Genomic DNA, 27854 nt, shown 5'->3' with positions numbered 1-27854 from the left:
ATTTGACAGAATCACTAGTCTCCCTTCCTCTGTAGCTTGTGCGCTATTGTTGTCCAAATATGAGCGTTGAGGAAGTTATTTTTGGTGAGCCTACCCCACCCCCCCACCCCCCCCCCCCCCACACACACACACACACACACACACACACACCCCTATCAGTACCCGCTGGTGTAAGGTGGCCCTCCGTCTGAGGTCGCGGTAACCATAGCAGGCCTTGGAAAGTGAAATGCGATGCAGCGGGCCCTCTGGGCTGTGTTTCTGAATCACAACTCCATAATGAGCTGGCAGAGCTCAGGCTGCATCAAAGATGCAGCACCCCAGTATCTGTTTTCAACTCACGCTGCACAATAGTGCAGTGTCACCTGTGCAGGGGGAGTGGAGGGAGGGGGACTGAAAGCTTTCTGCCACCCTGCCGCACTCACACCCGTACATCCTCACGACACTTTAAACTGCCTGCTGCACGTTAACACGCGTCTGTGCTTTAACATTATTATTAAGCCTGTCTTTAATCCAAGCCGTGCATTACAAGTGCTCTAAATGTTCAAAAGCAAGATCACACTTTATACATTTGCCCATCAACAGTTGCTGTGTTCAGGTGATACAGACACAGCTAGTGTCTTGGCGATGGTTTGTAATGAAGTGCTTTTCCAAAGTCAGATTATTGTTTCACAGTTTGAAATTTTGGTTAAAAATAACATGCGTTGGTGCATTTGAGTGCATTTGAAAGCAGTAGAATGCTGGGTAACATCGCGATGAATTATGACCTGTAATGGTCAATAAATAAGTTATAGTGGCACACACAAGGTTTACTCATGTAATTTAACAGTGATTTACCTGTGATGTGTGTCAAGCAGGACGGTGACAGATTACGGTTCGCGTAATTTGACAGGATAAAGATTTCTTTTTTAAAAGGTAAGTCATTAAAAACAATACTTAATGATCGAAATTGATGTATACTTGGTGCAGTAGAATATTTACTAAGTTTGCCTAAAATTTGGTTTCAGATAACATTCTCACAGAGATGTTAACACAGCGCTGTAGGCAGAAACAAAACTGCATGAGCCGTAAATTAGTGTTTAGTCATTCTCACCACTAGGGTTCAGTGATTAGAGCCGGAGAATAATAACCATGGGAGCTGCACAGTTTAACAACCTAGCTTTAGTTTCTCAGGGGTCATTTTGATATGCTGTTAAGATTACACCGCCGGGTCTGTTTACTTTTAATTGCTATAAACAAGCCTTGTTTAGGTGGCAGAACAACCTGCATCCCGGTGTGCAGCACTGCCCCAAATGACTTTGCTGAAACAGTATGCATGGGTATGTGCATTAGTCAGTCCGTGGTTAATCATCCCCCGCTTGGTATTACGTAGGTTTACTGTGCAGGTTTTGCCAAGTGTTAGTCATGCCCATTTTATCCTCAAATGACTCACAAATCTCATACTATGCAGCCGGTTTAGGTGTCAGTTTTACAGGATGAAGATACTGTGATTTGAATAGGAGCCGCAGAGTTGTTTTACAGCAACATCAATGTTCTTGGTGCATTTTTACACGAAACAAAATGCACCAAAGGTGGTGCAAAGTTTAAAAAATAAGGGTTAGATCTCACATTGGTTCTTGGAAAAGCTTTACTTAAATGGGAATGACACTTCTTAATATAGTAATCATACTATTATATACATATTCTTTCATATAATAGTGTAATTCAGCAAGTCTAAGAGTCCACAGCAATGCTAGTGGCTCTGAGAGGCTGTATTTAGCTGCAGTGGAACGTTGAGCTAAATGCTAACGTTACATGCTAACATTTTGAAATAACAATGCTAACATGCTGACGTGTAGCAGGTATAATATTTACCATGTACGCCATCTCTAACGTTTGCTAATTAGCACTGAGCATGAAGTACAGCTGAAACTGATGGGATTTCATTAGCTGTGCAGGTATCTGATGATAAACTAAAGCTGACGATGACGCTAGTAAAGTCAGAGGATCATCAAAGGGATGACAATTCATTCTGAGGGGAAGAAGAATGTCCGAACCAAATTTCATGGCATTCCATCCAATAGTTGTAGAGATATTTCAGTGTGGACCAAAGTGGTGGACCGACCGACGAACCGACAGACAGACATACAGCCATGCTGGTCGTATGGAAAATAAATGACAATAACAAAATTGTTTCAAGTTATTTATTGTCATATGCACAATAATTACTGAGAAGCAGTTGTTGGCAAGGAAATGCTCACAATGCTCATTAAATATGTATATAAATGTACTGTAAAATGAGAAGCTAAGACATGAAATAGTAAGTTAAAATATGGGGATACAATATAACATATATAACGTGGTTACAAGCGTCATCATTAATGGTCTTGATAGTGGACTACTTCTCTCGTGTCACAACTGATCAAACGACTAATTGTACTGTAAATACTTTTTTAATTCTTTTTGACCCCTGACCCCTGATAAAATGAAGACCCTCTTTAGACTGACACCCCTTCTCTTTCTCAGAACAATGTGCCTTCCTCTGTTCCCCCAGGAAAGTCCTCTGACCCAGTGTCTCCCCCCCAGTGACCCCCCCCCATCCCCCCCCAAGGCTCCTCCTGACTCAGGGATATCATGGGACACCTCCCGGGTGACCTCTCCCCGCTCCTCCTCCTTACCTTCCTCCTCCTGGTCCACCCCTGCACCTCCATCACGCCGCAGGTCCTGGAGCAAGCGTCCGTCTCCGAGCAGCCCCAGTCCTCCGGTAACACCACGGGGTCTGGCAAGCGGACCTGTCCGGGCGTTGTGGTGTGCAGACCTGGTATCCTGCTGCCGGTGTGGTTGCCTCTAGACCCTCCGCTCGGGGAGCAGGCGGGCAGGGCTGTTGTCTACTTCCTCTGTCTCATGTACATCTTCCTGGGTGTGTCCGTCATCGCAGATCGCTTCATGGCGTCCATAGAAGTCATCACCTCTCAGGTATTACTGAACTGCATATTTGTGGGAGATACAATGCAGATACTCTTTATTTAATACATAACTTTGCCGCTACATTCTTACTTTGTCAAATGTAGCGAACAATGATTTGGTCCAATTCTACTCTCAGATTGTGACTGAGCCCAAAGAATCTTGGGAAATTCAATGCACCATTACCCAACAGTTAACGCTGGAGAGCATGGTTGCTTTAAGACCGGCATTTTTAAACAATTATTAAAGTAAGATACGTATATACTCTCCAATCGTATTGGACTCCATTAAGAGTACATATACTGTATAGTATATAGCTTGCTTACTTTGACCAAAACTCTTTAGTATGTCTTCAATATTCTACGATTTTTTTTTTTTGTTACATTGTATATATGAGTTCAGTGGTAACAGCCTCTTTGACATTTTCACAAACATCTGCGCTTGCAGGAAAAAGAGGTGACTATCACCAAACCGAACGGTGAAACGACAGTAACCACGGTGAGAATCTGGAATGAGACGGTGTCCAACCTCACGCTCATGGCCTTGGGTTCCTCGGCGCCTGAGATCCTGCTGTCCGTCATTGAGGTACATCAGGCATACAAAAACCTGTTGTTGTTCCACTGTGACTGCGCTGTACACTCACCGATGAAATCTTGTGAAATTTTACATTCTTTTACATTCCATATGCTGCTCAGAGCGACACAAAAAGTAATGACTTGCAGTTGCGTATGTTATGTTTGTAAATTGACGAATAAATACATGAATTAACATCACAAATGAATGAAAATTAGGGAAAACTCGAGGCACCACTCGTAACCACCAATGTGAACAAAACTTGCTTCATATTTATACATGGATATATTTCAACCTATAAATGGATCATCTCTGATCTGTTTTTTCTTTTTCTAGTTGCATATGTATATATATTTAATGTTTGAGTATTTCCGCTCAAAAGTAGGCTTATTCGAGTAGATTTTGTTATTTCATGGCTCCTAAATTCAGTTCCAGCTAGCAAAAAGAAGGTCTTTGATATTGATGTGACATTTGTCTTTTTTTGTCCGTATAGGTGGTTGGGCACAACTTTAACGCAGGGGTGCTCGGCCCGAGCACCATAGTGGGCAGCGCCGCCTTCAACATGTTTGTGATAATCGGCCTGTGTGTGTGGGTGATCCCTAACGGAGAGTCTCGGAAAATCAAACACCTGCGAGTGTTCTTCATCACGGCTTTCTGGAGTATTTTCGCCTACATCTGGCTCTACCTCATACTGGCTGTCATCTCACCTGGGATTGTAGAGGTGTGTTTCTGATGAATGTATATACATGTGTTTCTAAATAAATCAATTGTGTGAATCATCTAACGCTCACATTGCCTGCATTGCCAGGTGTGGGAGGCCGTAGTGACGCTGCTTTATTTTCCGGTGTGCGTGATCTTGGCTTGGATCGCTGACCGCCGCCTGCTCTTCTACAAGTACATGCACAAGCGTTACCGCGCCGACAAAAGGCACGGCATTGTGGTGGAAATGGAAGGTGACCTCCCACCCAAAGGCATTGACATGATCATGGATGGGAAGTTGTCGGACGGCGGGGCGTGCCCAGGAAGCCCATCTAGTGTGACGGTCTCTGTGCAGACGGGCAGTGAACTAGACCAGAACAAGGATGAGGTGAGACCGGTGTTTTTTCAGAATCAGAAACAGTTTATTGCCAACTACGTTACATATACAAGGAATTTGGCTAGGTGATTGGGGCATAACAATAAACACAATGCATTAGTATAAGACATCATTTAAAAATGGACAATATGAAAATTTACAAAAAATATGATAAACAAATAAGAGTACGTTAAAACAAGTATGTTATAAAAGTGTCAAATATATATTAATAGAGAAAAGTTGTGTAAGGGTGTGTAACAGTAAGAAATTGTCCTGGGGATGTAAGTGTCTGAGTCAGTGGGGGTCCTGAGCTTTGTTGATGAACCCAACTGCAGATGAGAAGAAACTGTTTTTGTGGCATGAGATTTTGGTCCTAATGGACCGCAGCCTCCTGCCAGAGGGAAGGGACACAAAGAGTTTGTGTCCAGGGTGAGAGGGGGGCAGCTACAATCTTTCTTGGCCGTCCCAGAGACCTGGAGGTGAACAAGTCATGGAGGGACGGCAGATTGCAGCCAATCACCTTCTCAGCAGAGCGAATGATGCGCTGCAGCCTGCCCTTGTCCTTGGCAGTGGCAGTGGCAGTTTCCTGGGGCTAGTTACATTCAATCCCAGCAGGATACTTGAAGGGCACAAGTGCAGACAACGGGAGTCTTAACAGCAGGAAGTTGATCAGTAGGAGGCTGAGCAGTAGGAGTCAACAAACCTTTTCTTTAAAAAAAGCCCTGCATGCAGTCTGCAAGTTGCGTTTCATAAAAGTTTTATACCAAGAAAAAATAATACTTTGCTGTTGAATCCCACCATTCCCTCTTATTATTACTAAATCTTCTTAGAGAAGATTTATGCCAGATTTACATCTAAACTAATGCGGTTTCCTCTTCTTGGATAGGTGGTCCACATCCTGAAAGACCTGAAGGAGAAACACCCGGACAAAGACCTGGACCAGCTGATTGAGATGGCCAATTACTCTGCCCTGGTCCACCAGAAGAAGAGCCGCGCCTTCTACCGGGTCCAGGCGACGCGCATGATGATCGGCGCTGGCAACATACTAAAGAAACACGCCGCTGAGCATGCCCGTCGCTCAGCAGGCCAGGAGGCCGACAAGGCCACATGTTCGCACATTTGTTTCGAAAGTGCACAGTACCAGTGCACGGAGAACTGCGGCTCTCTAAGCCTCGGGGTGATCCTCGAGGGGGGCACGGGCCAGAACACTTTCTATGTGGACTACTGTACAGAGAATGGCTCCGCCAATGCTGGTGCCGACTATGAATTCAGTCAGGGGACCCTGGTGTTTAAGCCAGGTGAGAGCCGCAATGAGATCAAGGTGAGCATGTATATATAACTCTGAATGAGTAGCGATCTCTCCACTAATACTTCAGGGTTTCGTATCAGTGGGACTAGGGCTGTCCTTAACCAAAGAAATCCTTAGTTGACTCACACTCATTTGATTTTGTCAACTAAATGATTATTTAATCGACAGATCTGTAAAACTCAGTTTCTTCACAAAGAATCGCACAAAAGCTCCACTTTTGTGTGTACCAGTGATGTGCACATGAGTTTCTTGGAAAGCGTAAAAACGACTTGAAGGAATCTAAAACTGACGATTAGTAGGCTAATCCTCTTAGCGGGGGCAGTCCTAAATGGGACTGCAGAATAGTAACTGTGAAAGTTATGTTATGGTGTGTGTCTGCATTCCAACCGTCACGGCCTAATGCATCCATATACTCTGTGCTCTCCAGGTGGGCATCTTGGATGACGACATCTTCGAGGAGGACGAGCATTTCTTTGTGCGTCTCCAGAACCTGAGGTTGGAGGAAGGGGCGACCGAGGGGACGGGAACCCCGCCGAAAGGTCGACTAGTGGAGCCGCTGAACGCCACCATCACAATCTTGGACGACGACCACGCCGGCATCTTCACCTTCGGCCAGCGCGTGCTGCGCGTGAGCGAGAGCACCGGCACGCTGGCGGTGACGGTTGTGAGGAACTCGGGCTCCAGGGGCACCGTCGCCGTGCCGTACCGCACGGAGGACGGCAGCGCCAAGGCCGGGGTGGACTACGAGCACGCCGGAGGGGAGCTGGAGTTCACCAATGAAAAGACCAGGTGAGGCGCAGACAACAACCGGGGGCAGTGACTGGGAAATAAGAAATAGGAGCCACAGAGTCTAATGGATGTAGTTCCTTAGAACATTAATCTATTCTTGTCCAGGAAGGAGGCGGTGCCAGACATTGTGACTCGTGAGGTTGCATCTTCCTACTCTTCAACATACCATACATTAAAACAACAATATGTTAGTCTATCTCTCCATACATCTTCTACTCAAGGCTTCCCTTCTCTGTATTCTAACTCAACCCGAAGCCCACTGGTTCCTACTGAGGGGGCCATGAATACATTATTTATTTATTTGTTTAATATGTTGGAGACTTTATCTAAGCCCTGGATTTGGTGCACTAATGAGTTTGTCAGGCAGCAAGACTAAAAAAAAACCCCACTGCGTGTGTGTTCATAGTTTTGATCTTATAATGGGCGTTGCTATAATAAAAATAAATATAAAAAAAAAAAAATTTAAAGAGAGAATATAGCAAGACATAAAATTTAAAATAGTTAAGGTTTTCAACTTGAATGAAACCGTAACTTTATCGCAGGTCGATGGAGGCTGGCAAAGCCCATGTTCCCAACAGGCTTTTTTCTAACTTGGCCAGATTCTTGAGAGTTAAAATAATAGACCAACACATGAGACAATGATCAATACTTCTTTTTTAAACCAGCAGTACTGCTACACAGCACCCTCAATACTTTTATATTTATACAGCTTTGGCCCATTAGTACTTGTAGGAAAGGGGCACCTGACCCTCACTGAAAGGTAACCAGGTGGAGGAGGCCCTATTATACAGAATTACATGACGACTTGATGCCTAAAGATAATCCCCCCCCCCCCCCCCCCCCCCGATCAGGTGTGGGAACCTCTTGTCACCCCATGTAAGCTGACGGATCCTTTTCCCATTAAAATTTCAGGTTATATAAGCTGTGTTTGCACATGGACTAATTGTACTTTTAGTGAAAGACTCAAAGGCCCATCAATAGATGCTGCACAGTAAAGGGGGGGTAACAATTTGAGGATCATAGTTAATGGAGAGGCGTTAGGGTGTGTAGTCTTATTGTTTCATTTCTTTTCTCAGCCGGGACCATTATGCCCGGTGTATATGTAAACTCAACTTCCAAGTTGTCAAGAATTCATGAAAATATGAATTATGCAGATTTTGATTATTAACCAGGTTAATGTTGTGCTACAAGTCATTTAGTTTAGCGCTATTGCTTTCGCACACTGAGGAGCAAGAGCGCACTATGTTCTGTTCAAGCCTGAATTATTTAAAGGCCCATTGAGAGTCCTTATTTAGCTCACTACAATTTGCCATTGTGATTTGGATGGGAGAGCAAATGTTTAAGATGTGGAGGTATTTTGGATTATGTACCTTCATAGTATTTGGTAGTTAAAAAAACGTGTGTGTTTGTGCTTGCATATCTGCAGTCAGATCTTACAGGTGCGCATTATAAATGTGGAGGAGTACGAGAAGCAGGAAAACTTCTTCATTGTGCTCGAGGACCCCAAATGGCTCAAGCGAGGACTCTCTGGTGAGTGTATCAGCGTTTTAAATGCCGTCATTGTTTTCATGGCTCCGATAATGATGTGCTGCTGTATGAAACGATAGTCAAAAAGGAATTATTGCATAAGACTTGCATAAGATAGTTTGTTCACACACAGTAGATGGCAAAGGTCTGGCATTGAAACAACAGTAACACGGGCGGCTGAAAGCTGGCCACCTGCGTCAGAGCCAGTAACTGAAGATTACACGCTGCCATTCACCGCTGTCTCTGTGTCACTTTAGAATGGGCGCCGCAACCAATTATGAATGGAGTGTGCCTTTAGTTGCCTGTTACCCCGACAATGTGTCAAAAAGGAACTTGATATGTGCTTGTTAGTGGAGGTTAAAAGAACCAATGGCATTAGACTGGAACGCACAGTCATTTATATCATTAGGTGCACCGTGAGGGTGCACTGTGCATGCCGACCTGCTGAACAAAGAATAATAAAAGATTTTTTTTGTTCCTGTTGCATTTTAGATTCCCTCAAGCCTCTCTAATATAAGGCCCTAAAAATAATGTTGTTGTACTTTATTGAATCACTGTCTGTCTTTCTTCACAGCACTGCTGCTAAACCAGGGTAAGATAGTTTGGGTGTTAAAGGTGCAATGTGTAGTATTTTGAAACACAAACACATTGTGAAATTGTAACTCTGCCTAGGCCATAAATGAGACCAAGTCAAGTTACTGTGTTCTTCAAAACGAATTGGATCATAAACGCCGTCCTTGAGATGAGTAGATCCCCTGGCCATCGCTCCCTCTAGAAAAAAGGATTTTGTTCCTTTCCTTATACACTCGCTGGCATTGTGTGTGGGTGTACTTGTGTGTGTAAAAGCATAAACATGGCATCGGTCTTTCATCACTTCCACTTGTCACTGTCAGAAACTCTAAAAACTTTGGCTCCATTTACGCTATTTCTTGTTTCGTGCTGAGCTCAGCTCTCAGTACGCGTGTAGCTTTGATTCAGATATCTGCTTTATTTAACTGTTTCTCTTGCAGCTGTATAGGAGTTGGGTTAAGTCGCTGCAGATGAAAACCCAACATTTTCTGATTTTGCTGCTTCATAATATCAACTTTAAAATAACTATTTAAGGGGGGACTTTTATTGTGGAGAATTTATAGAGACTGCAATGTCTTTATTATGGAATTTGTTAGCTTTGTTAGTGGCTATGCTTCAATAACAGCAAGTCTACTAACACTGCAGGTATGAGTAAAAGCAGCAAAATCAGCGTGCTACTTTTATTGTGAAGAATAAAGGAAATTAAATGTGTTTATCCACCGTTTCACAGTTGCTTCTACACACACCTTCGAGCGTGTAGCCCTGTTGTAATGGAGATGTAAAACCCCGCCGTGCTGGGTTAACGCTCCGAGTCAAACCGAGCCAGCACATGTGCATGGAAAAATAGTGCTAGGGTGCGTCGCCGCTGGGGGTGGGGCCAGGCAATATGATGGCAGTGTCAGGTCCACTGCAACTGGGTCCCTGGAGACGGGTGGGTCCCTGTCACCCTTCAACCTTGGCACTTTCACTGTGCCTTTGGGGGTTAGGGCCAATACCACTGAAGGAGAAGGTCCTTCTACCGGGGCTGGCTCCTGCGAGTTATCAGGGCTTAGCTCATTATTTACCAGGAAGCATCCAAATTACAATATAATTATGTCCCTACCAAACTTTGCTCCACCTGCCAAATAGATATTTGCAGTGCTGGGTGTGTTACTCCCATTAAGCTCTGAGTTATAAATGAACACATTGAGGGTTAAGACCACGATTAAAGTTTGAGCGTGTAAAAAAAAGAAAAAGCTACTCAACTCAAGGCCAAAAAAAAGTCCTCAACATCCTGTTTCAACAGGAAATACATCCAATTATGAAAGCAAGATTCTCTCTAAATGCTACACACAGCACCTTTTAAAAGTGTGTCTAGAGTGCTGAATGTTTTTTTTCATCTTCATGCATCAGGTGTGGGCCCTTGTATCCTTGCCTGAAGTTTAGGATGTTTGTGTGGTCTTGCAAATGACACAGTAAATATAAATGAAATAGACATTGTAATTAAACGTCTGTGCTCGCTGACAGGCAACCCCACCCCTGAGGAGGAGGAGGCCCGGAGGATCTCGGAGATGGGAAAGCCCGTTTTAGGGGAGCACAGCACGCTGGAGGTCATCATAGAGGAGTCCTGTGAGTTTAAGGTGTGTGTGAGTGGCTAAAAGACGGCACTGCACTTAGCAATAACTGATAACTGACGAATAGATCAATGAATACAATGGACAGACAAGTATATTTCATTAGGAAATATGCATCCTGAGCTCATTTGTTTTTGAAAATAAATTATTTAAAAGTAATATTATTACATCTGCATGTCTCATGTTTCTCTGTGAAATACGCCACTATCGGCATTTGGCGTGGCATACGAGTTAACTTACAATATAAACATTCTTAATTTGAGTGGCATTTCCTTTAAAAGCTTTAACAAATATAAGCACCTCAGGGATTGGGGGTTGTTCTTATTTCAGTATCTGTGTTTTAGTTCACTAACCAACTCACACCCTCTTACTCACCAGACTCCCAATGGAGTACTAGACCAGGTACAGTTTCTGCCTGCATTCTGTGTGTGATGGGACTGATTAGACGTTTTGTCGTCTCATTTTCTCATTAAACTCTCATTATACTCTGCTGATTACAAAAACATCCTATATTCATATCTACCCTTTCTCCATTCTCGACTTCTCTCAGGTGTTATATGCATCTTGATTTGAGATGTGTGTTCATTCATGTGTGTTGTGTGTGTGTGAAATTATGGGTGGGTTAATTCTGAATTAAATTCAAATTCTGCAGCAGAACAGTAAAGCCAGTGGTTTTGTGGGCGTGCCATTAATACGTGCCATGTTGCCATATTTGTTTTGGAACTCGCATTGAGGCTAGTCTGCATCAACTAGCCTCTGAAACAAGCTTACAATAACCTTTCTCTGCTGCTGTTAACCCCCACAAACAAAATTCTCTTATGTAAAGATAGGTAAAAACAAATCCTGTCGACCCATCTGCTCTGTGTATTAGTAGGAGCTATGACTGCCTTTGTCTCATTACTTCATGTGTTGTAACAGAACACAGTGGACAAACTCCTGAGGGACACCAATCTGGCCGTGGTGCTTGGCACTCACTCGTGGAGAGAGCAGTTCATTGGAGCGGTCACAGTCAGTGCAGGTCAGTGGCTAATGTGTTTGTTTTTTCTGAAAACCACCTTCATGTGAACATGTCGTACTATACCTGTAATGTCTCTGTTTTTGTTCCCCCGCCTAGGGACTACAGATGTGAATGAGCATTTTTGATAACTTCGGCACGTTTACATCTTGTACTTCATCCTGATGTTCATTAATGTGCTCTGGCCCAATAAAATAAAATAATACAAAATATTTTTTTAATAAAATAAAATGATGGTTAATATTAAATGTGAAATTAAAGGGTTTCACATTTGAATACATTTTTACAATTAACATTTTCTAACTGTTGGCTTCTTCTGTTTTAGTTAGCTGGCCGAGGAAGACATGCGGTTCAGAACAGGACTCGTTTTTACAATATAGCCAATGTTAATAACAACGAATAGAGAAGGAATTTACCCTGAACTATTCCTCCCAAATTGTTGGCTTGACATTCACAAGGAGCATGTGCTTTACCAATTTGAAAAAATAGTACAACATTTTGGGAAACACCCTCATTCATTTTGACTAGTACCACTCTCTGTCTGTGGCTCAGTGGTCGAGCAGGGTTGGCCTTGCTCTCTAATCAGATGATAGGCTGTTCGATCCCCGGCTCCGCTAGTCCATGTCAATGTGTTGTTGGGCAAGAAACTTAACCCCAAATAGCTGTGCCTGCGATGTATGAATGGGTGTGAATGTTAGTTAGTCCTGATGGGCAGGTGGCACCTTGCATGGTAGCCCCAGCCATCAGTGTATGATGACATGTAGTGTTAAAGCGCTTTACAAGTACAGTCCATTTACCATTTGTCTGTCCGTTGAATATGAAACTACAGCCAGAAGCTGATTAGCTTAGCATAAACACTTGAAACAGTTCATATGTAATGCTCACTTACATGTCATGTCTCATTTGTGTAAACCGTACAAAAACTGAAGTGTAGAATGAGAAGTGGTGGCTTCACTGCCGGTAATATGCTGGACTAAGTCTCGCTGCGTTCAAAATAATAAACTATTCCTTTAAAGGAAGGTGTTAGGATGGTGAGCTTTGTTTTATTGATCTTCACTGTGTTTCCTTCAAACAGGTGATGGAGATGAGGACGAGGGACAGGAGCAGCGAATGCCCAGCTGCTTTGACTATTTTATGCACATATTGTGCGTTTTCTGGAAGATTCTGTTTGCCTGCGTCCCACCCACACAGTACTGGAACGGCTGGGCTTGCTTCATAGTGTCGATCTCTGTCATTGGTTTCTTAACAGCCATTATTGGAGACCTAGCCTCCCACTTTGGCTGCACCGTCGGCCTGAGGGACACCGTCACCGCCGTGGTCTTTGTAGCTTTGGGGACTTCACTTCCTGGTAAGTAGTGAGGTATTTTTTTTTCTTCCAGAATTCAGTATTCCAGAAGTTTTAGCCATGGTTAGAAGCACTGAAGGGATATAGTTTTGGATTAAACTATTGAAATATTTTCTAACTTAATTTTTTCCCAGATACCTTTGCTAGTAAAGTGGCTGCCACGCAGGACCAGTACGCGGATGCATGTGTGGGGAACGTGACAGGAAGCAACGCGGTCAATGTGTTTTTGGGCATCGGGGTGGCCTGGTCCATTGCTGCCATATATTGGCAGGTCAAAGGTAAGGTCTTCCGCGTTGACCCTGGCTCGCTGGCCTTCTCCGTCACACTCTTCACCATCTTTGCCTTCTTCGCCATGGGGGTGCTGATGCTACGCCGGAGGCCGTCCATAGGCGGCGAACTCGGTGGCCCGCGGATCTCCAAAGTCCTCACTTCGCTGTTCCTCTTCGGACTCTGGTTCCTCTACATCCTCTTCGCCAGCTTGGAGGCCTACTGCCATATAAAGGGCTTCTAAGAGCGCACAGCTGGGGAGAGTAATGACTGCACAATGAAAAAAAAAAACACACATCACCAGGATATTCACCTGTGCAGTTCTGTTCCAGTGACTACCACTGAGAAGACTTATCACTTGAAAAACTGCTGCCATGGTTCTTAGAAATCTATATACAGTATATATAATTATACTGTACACACTACAGACTTGCACATGCAAAAATCTGTACGTCTCACTCACTGCAGGACAGTTCCAGTCAGTAGAATCTTTTGACTAAATAACATGCAGTGACTGTTTTTGATGGAGAGCGAAGCAGGTCAGCACATACTCTGTGGAGTCACTGAATTTTGCTTGATTCTGGCGTGATGCCCGATGGTTCATAACCTGGATTTCAAGTTTGGTCTCACGCTAATAGAGGCTGGGTCAGAGTAGACTGCCTGACCTAGTAATTAGATAAGAAAAACACTGACAGCTGCTTTTACACAGATGTGCAATGTAAGGACGCATCTGAGTGTATCGCCATGCTTATACCATGGCCACTTGTCCATGTTTGTTTGTCAGTAAGCATTTACCCATAATAAGGTATATTTGCTCAAAGCAAAAAGTGCTGTTGCTATGGTTACCTCCAGTTTGTGCGCACAGATTTAGAGCAATAGAAATAAAACTGTTCACTGGAAGTGTTTGAGTTGTCCTGGTGTACGACGTTGAATGGACCTGCCAGCCAATCGGAAGAGTTTCCTGCGGGCATGGTATGAAGAACTGAGCACATTGCGGTTACAATCTACAGCTTGGGAGATAAGCTACTGTTGTGTTATTATGTCACACTGATAAATTGTGTTTCTCTGTTGAGTTATGTGACGCGAGGTATTGTTTAGTGTAACTTAATGCACCTACTGAGTTGAATATCACTACAATTATTGATAATAGTAAATGATCAGAAATGCAATAACCCTATATTGAAACATATAATTTACAAAAAATTACACAGGCAATGATAAGCCGTGGTATGAAAAAAAATGTACCTAGTATCTGCCATTGAGTGTGATTATTTGAAAGTGATGATTCATTCACACCTGAAGTCTTATCTGTGTATTTATCGATGGTGTTATTTAATGTCTTTGTAATTTAATGTCTTTGAGCTGATATGAACAAAAATGCATTGTAAATTATTGCAAGCTGTCTTAATTACATTGAAATTTTGAAATTTTAACTGTGTCTCCATTGGATGGAATTATTACTTTCTCATTAGTGCAAAAGAAGACATTCAGGACTCTTTAAAGGTGTAGCAATCTTTCTGAAAATGTCAACGTGTGCTGACATGGAAAAAGCACGACGGAAAAAAACAAAAACAGACTTCAGATACAATTCAAGTCATTTTTGTGAAGGACCATAGCCATGCAGCAACACTTTTTATGCAGGTGAGATATAAGACGATAAAATCACTACCTGAGATGCCAGTCTAATGATTAAAGCATGCAGGATGAGATGGTCTAAAACAAGTATCCCCCTGCATCAAGAGCCTCCTTGTCTGCAACCAGTTTTCATGTTTTTGTGTAATACAAGGTCAACTATACTAGAGGTGGAAATAGTTTTCTTTCTCCTTCCTAGGACCAACATTTGGCAGGGGGTGTTGTGCTGAAATGGTGTTGTGCTGAAATGGTCCTTTGGAAATACAAAAAAACAAGGACACGGGTGAAAAAATGTAAATTATGCCAATACAGTGAGGAATTGAATTCTGGGTCACTTTTGAATGCATGAAATAACATCCTAGTTTTACCTAGCTGGAAAATTCTGAAATACAATGCAATGACAGGCCTATTACAGGTTAGTAGTGTTCCTCTGCGCTGAGGCTGTTCAAAATGTGTAACCCATGGTTAAGGTTTAACCCGCCTCCTCTCCTGAAGGTCTGATTGACAGGTAAATCGATGGAGATGTGTAGCGTGTGACGGTCTGCTGCATTCAATAAAAATTATAAAATATGAACACCCGAGTTGAAATATCACAGTGGTTGTCAGGTTTTAAGAGGACAAATTTTTCATTAAAAAAAAAAGTCATGCTGTGATCCCAACCTTTGGAAGAGATGCATTCATGTGCAACATGTATATTAATTTAAATATTTGTCAACAGAATAAAATGTGATTTTTAGGAACTCCAGCGGAAACCAGCTAGCTATAAACAATGGGAAATTGAGTCGTTGCTTTTTTAAAGACACATACTAATTTGGGGTTCAGATGTCCAAAACGCTCTTCCGTTTTTCCCACAAATCATGAATGCAGCACTAACCCGGCACAGGGGACAGGACAACATGGCTGCTGCTGCGGGCCGATACTACGGAGAAGGCGGCAGAGCAACGAAAAGACAGAAAACGGAGGACGGAGGAATGACAACGGTGAGGCTTTTCCTCTGGCCCTCATAGGTAGTGTGTTGTTATGCTAGAATGTGCTAGGTTTTGCTTTTCTAAGAATGGTATTTAGCTTGACAAAGTAGTGCTTATCTAGCAGCTATCTAAGCTAACATCTAGGTTAGCTAGAATAAAGAAGCTAGCCACGTTCGGTAGTTATATCGGGTTTGGATAGAAGAACGTTAAAGCGGTGACGGAGTTTGTCCAATTAATATTATATAGCTATTACACAACACATAATTACCATTTTATGTACTGATAAAAGGATATCGTAAACTATAAGCGTTCACTAGTAACGTTAATCTCTAACGCAATAACGGTTATTTTATTATACTCACTGTCCTGGGCTGCTATTCAGGCCCAACTAACGTCAACGTCACCAACCTCTACCGGTCTGCGGCTTCATCGCTTTCACACCAGTATTGGAAATATGTAATGAACCTACAAGCGTCATGTTGTGTGTTTGGTTTGCAGGAGAGCTACGATGACCCTCATAAACCGCTACCCTCCTCGGTGGTGCACATCCGGGGCTTGGTGGACGGCATCATGGAGGCTGACCTGGTGGAGGCCCTGCAGGAGTTTGGGGCCATCAGGTAATAACTGAGCACCTACAGTCTCTGTATGCTTAACGTGCTCACTGTGTTCTTCAGTGGTGTGATTCTCATGTTTCAGGTCTCATGGGACCTCATTTGTCTGCATTCATAATAACCTCACAGACAACACAGTCTTGACCTACTGTCATCTTATCAAGCTGTTACTACCATGTAGAGTAGCATATTTAATATTTTAATTTTTGTTAAGCTTTATACACTCACCAGCCACTTTATTAGGTACACCTTGCTAGTACCGGGTTGGACCCCTTTTGCCTTCAGAACTGCCTCAATTCTTCGTAGCATAGATTCAACAAGGTGTTGGAAACATTCCTCACAGATTTTGCTCCATATTGAAATGATAGCATCACGCAGTTGCTGCAGATTTGTCGGCTGCACATCCATGATGCAAATCTCCCGTTCCACCACATCCCAAAGGTGCTCTATTGGATTGAGATCTGGTGACTGTGGAGGCCATTGGAGTACAGTGAACTCATCGTCATGTTCAAGAAACCAGTTTGACATGATTTGAGCTTTGTGACATGGTGTATTATCCTGCTGGAAGTAGCCATCAGAAGATGGGTACACTGGTCATAAAGGGATGGACAAGGTCAGCACCAATACTCAGGTAGGCCGTGGCGTTTAAACGATGCTCAATTGGTACTAAAGGGGCCCAAAGTGTGCCAAGAAAATATCCCCCACACCAGTACACCACCAGCAGCAGCCTGAACCACTCTGCCCATTCTCCTCTGACATCAACAAGGCATTTTCATCCACACAACTGCCGCTCACTGGATATTTTCTCTTTTTCGGACCATTCTCTGTAAACCCTAGAGATGGTTGTGCGTGAAAATCCCAGAAGATCAGCAGTTTTGGAAATACTCAGACCAGCCCGTCTGGCACCAACAACCATGCCACGTTCAAAGTCACTTAAATCCCTGTTCTTCCCCATTCTGATGCTCGCTTTGAACTTCAGCAAGTCGTCTTCACCGCGTCTAGATGCCTAAATGCATTCAGTTGCTGCCATGTGATTGGCTGATTAGCTATTTGTGTTGACAAGCAATTGAACAGGTTTGCCTAATAAAGTGGCCGGTGAGTGAATATATATTTCTGTATTTTCAGTGGGCTAAATGTTCATTTGTAAGTTAAAGCCACATGTGAGATGCATCAAGCAACAAATAAAATGCAACAATGTTGTTTCTTTCTATGTTAAAAATACACCACTGCAAAACATTTAAATGATATATATATATATATATAAAACACAGTATATTAAAGAAATTCACAAGTTCTCAACAACAATAACAGACCTTCAGCAGTGTGGTATGTCTCCCTCCATGTTGCAAGCGAGTGGGCCAAGTTTTGCTAGCGTGAGGGAAAGTGGGGGTGGTTGTGCAGAGAGAAGCGAGATGTTAACACTGGCGTGGCTTTACGTAAGAAACGGGTTATTGATCGTAACGTCAAACTATATGGATATAACGGTGTTGTGTTACCCTATATCTCGTTTGAAAATATATTGACATACCGTAGTCAGCGTGAATGCAAGTTCGACTAAGTAATAATAAACATTTATGTGACTCATGCTTTTATTAAATGAAACATGGTTCGGTAATCTATCTTATCATTTTCTTCTTGAAATATCTATTTACAGTTTTGTTGTTATGATGCCCAAGAAACGGCAGGCCCTCGTGGAGTATGAGGACACGAATGGCTCCTGCAATGCTGTCACATATGCAGCAGAGAACCAGGTTTACATTGCAGGCCACCCCGCCTTCATCAATTACTCCACTAGCCAAAAGATCTCCCGGCCAGGGGACTCAGACGACACCCGGAGCGTCAACAACGTTCTGCTGCTCACGGTCATAAACCCCATCTATCCCGTCACCACGGTAACTTTATTATACAAAACAACCTTGTGACCGTGTCACATCCTTATTTATGTAGTAGTCTGTTGAACAGGATACGTTACTATAAGGTTACAAACTAATTTGTTAGATCACTGTACATTGAACCGTGTTTTTCAATGTCAGTTATGAGTCTATCTTCATGAAAAATATAGGGATTTGATTATTTTATTCGAAGTGCTGAAAAACTACTGTTTGATTAGAGGTACTGCTGCCAATTAGTCCATCATTGTAAAGCCATATTGAAGCATACATATCTATTATTCTGCATCAGCATGGTTGTAGCAGCATGTGCATCTTTTCTTTTCTTTTTTTCTTCATAATTTATACTTTTCTTAATTACCGTGAATTTCCCGTCTTTTGACGTCTCTAAATTATTTTTATAGAAACATCGAAAATCAATCTTTTTTTATTTGGCTAACAATTAGCAAGTAGTATATTGTTATGTTTGGTCATGAGTGATGTTTTTTATCGGTGATATGAATGCTGTGGAGTTAGGTGTGCTTACTATAATAGGACTACTATATGAACTTCTCTGTGTGCCTCCGCAGGACGTGCTCTACACCATCTGTAACAACTGTGGACCTGTACAGAGGATCGTCATCTTCAGAAAGAATGGTGTTCAGGCCATGGTGGAATATCCTTTTCAATGATTGCCATTTACATTTGGACACACTATAATTGTACATTGTCTTGATGTTTTATTAACCCAGGCCCCTCAGAAATCTTGATATAATCACACCTCACCTTAACTCACTGCTGCCACGTTTGACTCGGTCCAAAGTGCTCAGAGGGCCAAAGCCTCTCTGAATGGGGCAGACATCTATTCTGGCTGCTGCACTCTAAAGATTGAGTATGCCAAGGTGATCGTATGGCCATTTCTCATCAACCATGGTGCCTTTTGAATTAACATTAGATAGTGAGAGGAAACTGGTTTTGATTTGTTGTAATGCAATCCACAGCCAGCACGTCTTAATGTCTTCAAGAACGACCAGGACACGTGGGACTATACAAACCCCAACCTCAGTGGCCAAGGTAACATGCAGTCCCCGACCCTTTCTTCCCCCTATTTTCTTCCTCTCATTCCACTATATGGGATGGTTAGGGCTCTCTGCCTCCGGGGTTATTGTCTTTGATCACAGGTGAATGGTTTCCTCCACCGTTCACCATGCTACTCAGCTCAGTGGTCAGAGACAGTATTCCCGCGATGCCTTTCACAGTCTTCATACATTTTCTCTGCACACAGCAGGCTCAAAGTAAGGGCATGAGGAGCAACCTCAAGGGCAGCCAACCTTAATTACAGGCTCATGCATGTGAGAAGCCCTACGCACTCGTCACAGTAGCATATGTAGGCGCACCATTCCTTACGCAGGTTCACATTCCCTACAGAGCATGTCACAGCTACACACCCTCACAGCCCTGCCTACTCTACACTACAGAGACTATCACAGCTGTTGTTAACATAGTGGAGATTTTATCATAGCTTATATTCGACATTGCACTAGCCAGCTGAGTTGACTCGTGAGAGCATTCGGTACACATCTGGTTAAAGGTCCCATGAAACGACTCCTGAGATCTTGAACATTTCTCAGGCTTTGGTTTATTGAACAGGTATTTCTGCACGAGGGTAGGACTTAATGGTTTGAGGGTAGGTGGAACATAAACACAACGATCACCGCAGTTACACCGTGATGTTGCAGATTAAACACCTAACTGTGTTGTGAGTGTTAGCATTACGATCAGCAGAGACAGGAACTGCTGTGTTTACAGTTTTATTGGCTGGATCATTTTGAATACGTACATAATTTATTTTAAAAAAATAACAGTTAGCAAATAATGATGGGTTAAATGTGTTGCTGTTTTGCATGCAACCATTGAACAACAGATCTGGGACACAAGAACATTCTACATTTCATGGGACCTTTTTAATGTACAACGTATATTAGGAACACGCTGCAGAGCGTCATCTACATTGTTCAGCTTTCAAACCAATATTTGTAGTGTCAAATTTGTTTTAAGACACACTGATGAACTTTGGCAAAGACCAGATAATGTGAACATTGTTTTGTTTAAAGGTATGGGTTACAGCATTTGTTATTGGATATGTGTTGTGTTGATGTAATGCTAAAACAATTTGTTTAAAAATCAAGAACTTAAAAACCAAGCTCCTCGCATGCCTGAAACCTCATGAGAGAAAATGAATGAGCCACTCACTTTGTGATACTACAATGACAGAAATACTGGTTAAATTACAAGATACTGCTCCAGGCAACGAGGCAAACTGTTAAGTAATCTGATTACAGGCTATGGGATGGAGAAGATGATAATGCAATTTACATTTGCCTTAGATTCTGTGTGGTCAGCAATAAGATTTTGCTGAAGTTTTAAACCTGATTACAGACAAATACTTCACTTAAGTGTATCTGTATTGAGGATTTTTTTTTTTTTCGTTTTTGGCCAATCACTGTTAAATATTGTAGTTGTTTTTCTTGTACCAGGACCACAACATGTACATTCCAAGTCTTATACAGGTGTTTGACATCTTTCTTATAGTTTGTGCTGCCTTACGAGAGGTACTCCTTGTGTCCTCACTGTGCAAACTCATACAGGCTTACTTCAACCTCTAAGCAGACACAGCGGCTTCTACAGCATAACAGCACCCACAGCCACAGCTAATGTAAATCTGCTCTGTGGCATACATCGGACACAGTGGGGCAACAAATACCGGAACACAACCTCAACTCAGTACTTCCTTATTCCAAGTCCATCATCACCCCTACCTCCACCACCTGACATGGGAGTCCATTTTATCTTTTGGTGGTGGTCAGTAGCCACCATTTCAGTTTTGAGGGACAGAAATACTTCCACGGCCACGCGAACAGACACCTCGCATATCCACCACAGACTGACGTTGATAGACTGATAAGCATCTACCCCCACCTCTCTGCCAGTACAGCACATCTCAACCGCAGAGCCCCCGAGGAGTCACAACACATTGATGATGAGGGCTGTTGGTCGTTGGGATGTGCCTGCCATAACACAACCACAGGGAGCAACAGAGGAGTTTTCAGACACACTCAGCCCGACCAGGGAACAGAGGATACCACACACTGGGGCAGTAAACAAACAAAAGAGGCCATTCCCTTTCTCAGATGCTAATACCGCTCGTCTCCACCATCCTTGGGCGAACACAACACAACGAGCCGAATATCCACGGCAACACACAGCTGAACCGCCATGACAGCACATCGTCACGCAGATATTCCAGATGACTTATTGTCGAGCACTAGATGCCTTTTTCACTTTGCCAGTGGCTGACGGCTATTAAACCAAATAAGCAAGCATCACGTGAGCGTCCATTTTTCACATGAGAAGAAACATCCACGGGGGGGCCTATGAAGACACAAGCATCAAACACCTATCAAGCATACAAGCACAGAGGCAAACAGATTCAAAATCCTTTCCTAAAGCTTCCTACAGTTATGGACTCTGGTGTTTTGTTTTTTTCCCCTGTACCTTCTTCCCCATTTCCCCCCCTCCTCTCTGTGCTGTTCTTGTGTTGTTTCTGCGTTGTTTCATTTTCCCTTTTTTTGCACTGGCCCATAGTTGATGCCTTTAACGCCTCCCGTGTGATGCAGGTTTGGCTCAGTGTGTCTGTGGACAGACAGCCCATTCTCAAACGGTGCAAATATCCTGCTTTGTGGTCAGAGCACGGTAAGCTGGAAATGAGCCCTTTGAATAGCAACTCTCAAAACAAACCGGCAGCAAGTCAAAACCCAGCATGGATGTGTGGATGTACTTTTCTTTCTGGTGGTTGGGATACAAGGAAGGGAAGAAGGAAGAAAAGACTCGAAGGAAAATGAGTTGAGGCTGGAGTCAAGAGGTTGGCAGGTAGCATCCTTGCTGAAGACTGCCCCCTACCTGCCCACTGTGTCCCATGCTCCATGTGTGGTGCTGTAAGTACTTGACAGAATGAATTCATAATCTGACTGGATGGTTAAAAGTAGAAAATGATTGTGAAACTAAAACAACATGACTGTTGTTGACTTGTTTAGCCATCATGTTAATACTACAATATGGTAAAGGCCCATAGCAACACCAGCAAGCAACAGATTTAAGTAATGTAATCCACAAACTGGCTCTGAGTTCTATAATGTATTTATTTATTTTCTGTCTCATTATAATACTACCTCATGTCGGGTTACCACACTCATTACTACCACGGGAATGCATGGGGTGCATTGAAAATTCTTCTGATCTCGGAAAAAAAAATGTTTGATTTTGATTTCACTGTGTTAATGGTCTAATGGCTAAATGGTCAAAGTTATGAAGTTAGGATTTTATTTTACAGATCTGCATTTTGGTTTTAGTGCTGGTTTTTATTTTGTTTAGCACAGTTAGCACTTAGTGCTGTCACATTTGGTGGTGACATTATTATTATTATTACATAACCACATTAGGTTTTGTCTGTTCAAGTAATGGTATAATGGAATTAAGATAGGTTGAGTTTTTTTAATTTTTATTTCTGTTCACTATATGTTGAACAAAAATATCCACGTTTGTTATATTCCGATTGTATGTATAATGCAACATTCTATGCAGAATGGGTTGTGGAGGTCGTGCTTAAAGTCCCAATATTTGGTGACTATTCCCAGTGATCTCTCCATGTGTTGCTTATTGATGTGACTTGAGTTGCACATTCAATTAGCAATCTGCAATCCAGGGTTACACTATAAGCAACCACTGATTTAGTATTAACTCCACATCCGTTTCAGTCAGGGTTGGAAATTAGCACCAGTCACCGACCAAATGCTCACAGAATGTGCAAGTGGCTACTAGATGTGCTTCACCCACCAGCCAAAAAACAACACTAATCTGTTGAGTGGCTGGTAGATTTTGTAATCCACCAGACAACAAAAGTGAATTTCCAACACTGGATTCAGTGCACTGTCTGTGGCGTTTACACAATCTGCTAGTGTTCGTATCACAGTGTGTACCTGTAGTGTCTATGCACGTCATAACTATTCTGCTGATTCATATTTGGGTTACAGTTACGGTTGTATTTGGGTTGGTAAATCTATTTTACGTAACAGATGTGAAATAGATTTGATGTCATAAGCTAACCGTAGCCAAAATATAAAGCCTGTTTCACCTAGCGGATGTGAAATACTAAGAAAGTAAGTTTGACAAGCCACTGTAGCCTCAACCGGCTGGAGTGCATCACTGCGTAGTGTGGATCTCTCCTTCATGATACTTTACTTGTGTTGCGTTTTCCAAAGTAGTGTAAATTGAGATGTTTGTAGAAATGCATCATGAGAAACTTTTATGGGTTCAGCATTGTTTTCAATTTGTTCATACTTATTGATGCTCCTCATAAATCTGTGTAGTCATCATCAAGCTATAGTCATGCGGGAGAAACATTTTCTGATTGACAGCTAGCTATATTTTGATATATATATATACTGCTGATTATAGTATACAATCAAGTATGAACTCAATGTTAATATCAATTCTAACTGTTTTCAATGAGAACATTAAATGCTGTTTTCATAATGAATTGCCGTGACTAGATTCTCGATCTGCTAAACTACAGGAAGTTGCCTCTATGAAAGGGGTGGCTGTGTGCGCAGAGAGTTCACCTTGGGTTTGGTTGGACGAAGCTTTTTTACATCAAATATTATGGAAAATACCAGCACTTACTTTTTTGTTGATTACTTTAAGCCCAATCTACAAATCAGGTGTCATTTTTTTAATACTTCCACAATGTAATCGAGTCAAAACAACTGATGTCAATTCACTTCTGGTATTCTACGTCTGTCGTATCATTTGTAATTAAATTAAGTTTTCAGTAACATGCTTATATTGCTGCTTATAGCACTGATGCAAACTGAACTCTCTGATCTGCTACTAGGATATTTCTATTGCATGTAATAGGATGTTTATACAGTGTTGCCAAATCTATACCTTTTCATGTTTTATTTGGATTTGACATGTGTATATGTGTACCTGCACAGATGCTGATGGTGAAGGCAATTGGAACAATTCACAAGGTGTGTGTGTGTTTGTACTGGGATGGCTTTATACAAGATGAAAGCTATTTTTCAAAATCACTGCTAGAAAAAAATCTCCATTATGTCACGTATTAGATTAGCAAAATAGAGCCTGCTGACTTTTTTTTGAACACTTAAGATATTAGCCTCCTCTGCTGCATGTCAACCACAACCATGTCCCTTAGTAGGCTACGGCACCTGTTAGATGTTTTTTGACAGGAAGCTGTTTTATAGGCAACTTTTATTTGACCGTTTTAGATCCCAATGCCAATAACAACAAACGCCAGAGGCAGCCGGCTCTTCTGGGAGACCACCCACCTGATTATGGTAACTATCCCATGAGGAAATAGATCTGCTGTTTAGAGGAATGGATCAAACTCCAAGACTGTGTCTGTACCTCAAATGTTGTTTTTTCCTCTAACTAAGCTGGCCCACAAGGAGGTTATCATAGCTACAATGAGGACAGCTACGGCCCGCCTCCTCCCCACCGCGGGGGGCCAGGTATGGGCGGGCGTGGTCGTGGCAGCCAGCGCTACGGCCCTAGTTATGGACCACCACCCCCTGAGTATGGCCCTCACGCCGACTCCCCGGTTCTTATGGTTTATGGTCTCGAGCCCGCTAAGGTCAACGCCGACAAGGTCTTCAACGTCTTCTGCCTCTACGGCAATGTGGAGAGGGTGAGTGAAATACTGCCAACCCAACCCCTCTGAGGTATTAGTCATTAGACACCATAAATTCATGGCTGCATATGTAATAAATTTGTTTGATTGATAGTGATTGCTGGAGTTGATTAGAACACCTACGTGATATGCGTATAATTAATCTTTAACTGATTCATAATTTAAATCATTTTTTTCCAGCCAAAATATTAGTAAATAGCTAGTGAATTTTATATCTTTATGTTTACGACTCTTAAACAAAACAGGTCAATTGAAGACGTGGCCTCAATAGACGAATAGACTTCATTGGCAATGACAATAATCGCCATTCGCAGAAATAGTTTCATGCTATTTTTTTTGTCCTTTTGTGTGCGAGTCAGCTGGATATTTTTCTTCTTTCAGATTAAGTTCATGAAGAGTAAGCCTGGAGCAGCAATGGTGGAGATGGGAGACTGTTACTCTGTGGACAGGGCCATCACTCACCTCAACAACAACTTCCTCTTTGGACAGAAACTCAACGTTTGGTAAGAGCAGCTGTCCAAACTATTACAAAACATGAGACTATAGACTATTAAACATAAAAGATGCAGAGCTAGATAAGCAGATGGACATCCTCTGACCGTTCCCCCTGGCAGTGTGTCCAAGCAGCAGGCTATTGTGCCAGGACAGTGCTACCAGTTGGAGGACAACACAAGCAGCTTCAAAGATTTCCATGGATCCCGCAACAACCGCTTCACCTCCCCAGAGCAGGCGGCCAAGAACCGAATCCAGCACCCCAGCAACGTCCTACACTTCTTCAATGCACAGCCCGACATCGCTCCAGAGATTTTCAACCAGGTAAGAAAAGCCACCGGGGTTCCATCTGTGAAGTGCAGATGTTTCACACACACCACCGCCTCAAATTTCCACTGAAACTGGTCTTTTCCTTCCAGGCCTGCGAAGATCTGGGAATCAAGAGCCCCACAAGTGTGAAACTTTTCACCGGAAAGAGTGAGTGCTATGAGTTACAACCATGCCTATAGTATGTACCGGCTTTGTTAAAGTGCGCTTTGACTTTCCAATTAATAATATTGCAGAAGGTTCTGTCTCATATATTTAAAAAAAATGGAAGTAGAAGCGAGTAGTAGTAGTTAGATGTGTGTAATAATTCAAAAACAGGAATACACAGTTGAGTATTATTTATTTTAGTAATCTAACAGTCATGTTGTGTGGTACAAAAGGTGAGCGAAGTTCATCTGGCCTCCTGGAGTGGGAATCCATCAATGATGCCATGGAAGCCCTAGCTCTGATTAACCATTTCCAGATGAAAAATCCCAGTAAGTTCTCATCTCCTTACAATAACATATTGTTGACATTGTTTTGCTGGTCGTGTAGTTTTACAATATACTGTACATTTTATAGCCTTCATATTGTCCTTTACCTTTATAATACATGTTTCCGTTCTTTCTTTCCTCTTCCAGGTGGGCCTTACCCGTACACACTGAAGCTGTGTTTCTCAACCACACACCATGCCAACTGACCACTCTCCCCACAAACCATTTGTAATGTTTCGTGTCTTGCATAGAGTGTTCTATACAGTTCTGTTGTCACGCTCCATTAAAACATTCGACCAGTATTGACAAAAAAGACTGCTTTGCTTTAAAACATGTTACCTGAACTATGATTTTGTATGATGTATTTACTTTTATCATGTTTTTCAATCAGTTTTATTTTGTACGTTCCCGACACTAGATTTGAAGAAAGTTTATAAAAAAAAAAAAAAAAAAAAAAAAACACTACCCTGAAGTAATTCAATGTGGACCTGAGTTTTATTTTAGTTTTTTAAATCAAGTGAACAGTAACCATGATGTGAATGCTGATATAACCAGTGTTCACATCTACAAAGATGATTTGTGTTGTATCGTTCATCATTTATTCAGAGGGAAACGGTACAAATGTATTGGCAAGTTCTTACAAAGAGAAGCAGCCGTAGTTCTTTGACATCCCTGTCCTGAAGTGGTTAGGGTGCCTTCTGTATGTCCATACCTGGACTATAAAGGATTATTACCATGAAGATTAAAGGATGGCGAAGATGAAGGAGCTGGTTATCTGTTTAGCCACTGTCAAAATGTCATCGTCAAGTTGTCACCTTTTGTAGTAAACAATACTGTGAATAGAACTTTGGCTGGAATAACTCAATTAACCAAAAGTTAGTCGCTTCAGTTTCCACATACCAGCATTAGGTAGCTTGGATCAGGCAGAGGCCCCATCTATACGCACAGGTTGTGTAGCATAATGCACTCAGACCTACACTGTATTATTAGTTTGTGTTCAAAAGTGCTAGATGAATTAAAGCAGTTTAAAAATGAAAAGAAAAACAATTGCCCTATTTACTTATTCACCTAAATATGTTTTAATTATACAAGCATGTTATTTGCAGAACATCCAAATTACACTTGAGCATATACAGTGTATATGTAATATACTTGTTTTTTTAAACTGTAGACCACACTTTATTTAGTGTTGCGTCGGCTGTATGCATAGCCTATATTTCTGGTGTCCTTGGAACATTATATTTCTCCATACAGTCAAAAATAAATGGATAAGTTGCACACGCATGAAACAATTTGTCAAAACATTGAAGGACCATTATTTCACCTGACACAGTTGAAAAAGTTAAAAAAAAATGATATATATATATATCTGAAGCGTTCAGACTAATCGCATGGGCTTCATCTGTGAGAATCACAACCTTTCGCAACCAACCAACAGTTTATACCAAGTAACGTTTCATAAACAGTGTGAAGAATAGGAAAGTGTTTCTAACTTGACACAGGTAACGTTAGCTTACTACGTAAACCATTGTAGTTCATTTAGAAGTGCATATTCCAGCAACTCAGATGGTTTTGTCCTCATATTAACTATATGTAAAACTCCTTATATCTCTCGTTTCATCACATAAACGGCATTCATATGAACCTTTATTCCGTAGATCGTACAACGTTGTAGTGTTGTTCACAATAAT

General features: G+C 42.1%; 2 protein-coding genes and 1 long non-coding RNA gene across 11 annotated transcripts; 2 read left to right on the top strand and 1 right to left on the bottom strand.

The window, feature by feature from the left end:
• The first annotated feature begins 2610 nt into the window (after positions 1-2610).
• On the top strand, positions 2611-13269 carry slc8a2a (solute carrier family 8 member 2a). Of its 9 annotated transcripts, XM_076102240.1 has the most exons (14): positions 2866-2952; positions 3388-3525; positions 4007-4234; positions 4322-4609; positions 5250-5252; positions 5475-5909; positions 6325-6686; positions 8113-8216; positions 8788-8821; positions 9665-9678; positions 10290-10402; positions 11315-11414; positions 12487-12759; positions 12891-13269. In XM_076102240.1, the coding sequence occupies exons 1-14, from the start codon at positions 2881-2883 to the stop codon at positions 13265-13267; spliced, it is 2541 nt and encodes an 846-aa protein (XP_075958355.1). In that variant the 5' UTR covers positions 2866-2880; the 3' UTR covers positions 13268-13269. The 9 variants fall into 9 exon arrangements, with proteins under 9 accessions (XP_075958349.1, XP_075958348.1, XP_075958355.1 ...); XM_076102234.1 differs by lacking the exons at positions 5250-5252; positions 9665-9678 and having other exon boundaries at positions 2611-2952; positions 4322-4600; positions 8788-8805; XM_076102239.1 differs by lacking the exons at positions 5250-5252; positions 9665-9678 and having other exon boundaries at positions 4322-4600; positions 8788-8805; positions 10257-10402.
• LOC142960415 (uncharacterized) lies at positions 11615-16132 on the bottom strand. Its single transcript, XR_012956315.1, has 2 exons — positions 15986-16132; positions 11615-14908 (listed from the first exon to the last, which is right to left on the bottom strand). It is a non-coding gene; the product is annotated as an uncharacterized LOC142960415 (long non-coding RNA).
• hnrnpl (heterogeneous nuclear ribonucleoprotein L) lies at positions 15490-26628 on the top strand. The gene is made up of 14 exons (XM_076102244.1): positions 15490-15635; positions 16122-16240; positions 17889-18126; positions 18693-18778; positions 18908-19004; positions 19104-19176; positions 24156-24191; positions 24450-24518; positions 24618-24868; positions 25253-25374; positions 25486-25687; positions 25783-25840; positions 26071-26166; positions 26311-26628. Exons 1-14 carry the CDS (start codon positions 15513-15515, stop codon positions 26367-26369), a joined length of 1629 nt encoding a protein of 542 aa, XP_075958359.1. The 5' UTR covers positions 15490-15512; the 3' UTR covers positions 26370-26628.
• The last annotated feature ends 1226 nt before the right edge of the window (positions 26629-27854 follow it).

This window comes from Anarhichas minor, unplaced genomic scaffold (genome assembly GCF_050575085.1).
Source record: "Anarhichas minor isolate MPS153535 unplaced genomic scaffold, ASM5057508v1 ptg000027l, whole genome shotgun sequence".
Taxonomy (NCBI): domain Eukaryota; kingdom Metazoa; phylum Chordata; class Actinopteri; order Perciformes; family Anarhichadidae; genus Anarhichas; species Anarhichas minor.
Note: the sequence above shows the minus strand (reverse complement) of the source record. Positions and strands in the feature narration are given on the sequence as shown.

Excerpts from the sequence above, each read along its gene's own strand:
- slc8a2a (XM_076102234.1), top strand. The coding sequence starts at position 2,611 with ATGGGACACCTCCCGGGTGACCTCTCCCCGCTCCTCCTCCTTACCTTC. Across the intron at positions 5,910-6,324 it reads AGAGCCGCAATGAGATCAAG|GTGGGCATCTTGGATGACGA; the intron begins GTGAGCATGTAT and ends TGTGCTCTCCAG. Across the intron at positions 10,403-11,314 it reads AGGAGTCCTGTGAGTTTAAG|AACACAGTGGACAAACTCCT; the intron begins GTGTGTGTGAGT and ends GTGTTGTAACAG.
- hnrnpl (XM_076102244.1), top strand. The coding sequence starts at position 15,513 with ATGAATGCAGCACTAACCCGGCACAGGGGACAGGACAACATGGCTGCT. Across the intron at positions 15,636-16,121 it reads AGGACGGAGGAATGACAACG|GAGAGCTACGATGACCCTCA; the intron begins GTGAGGCTTTTC and ends TTTGGTTTGCAG. Across the intron at positions 25,841-26,070 it reads GAAACTTTTCACCGGAAAGA|GTGAGCGAAGTTCATCTGGC; the intron begins GTGAGTGCTATG and ends GTGGTACAAAAG.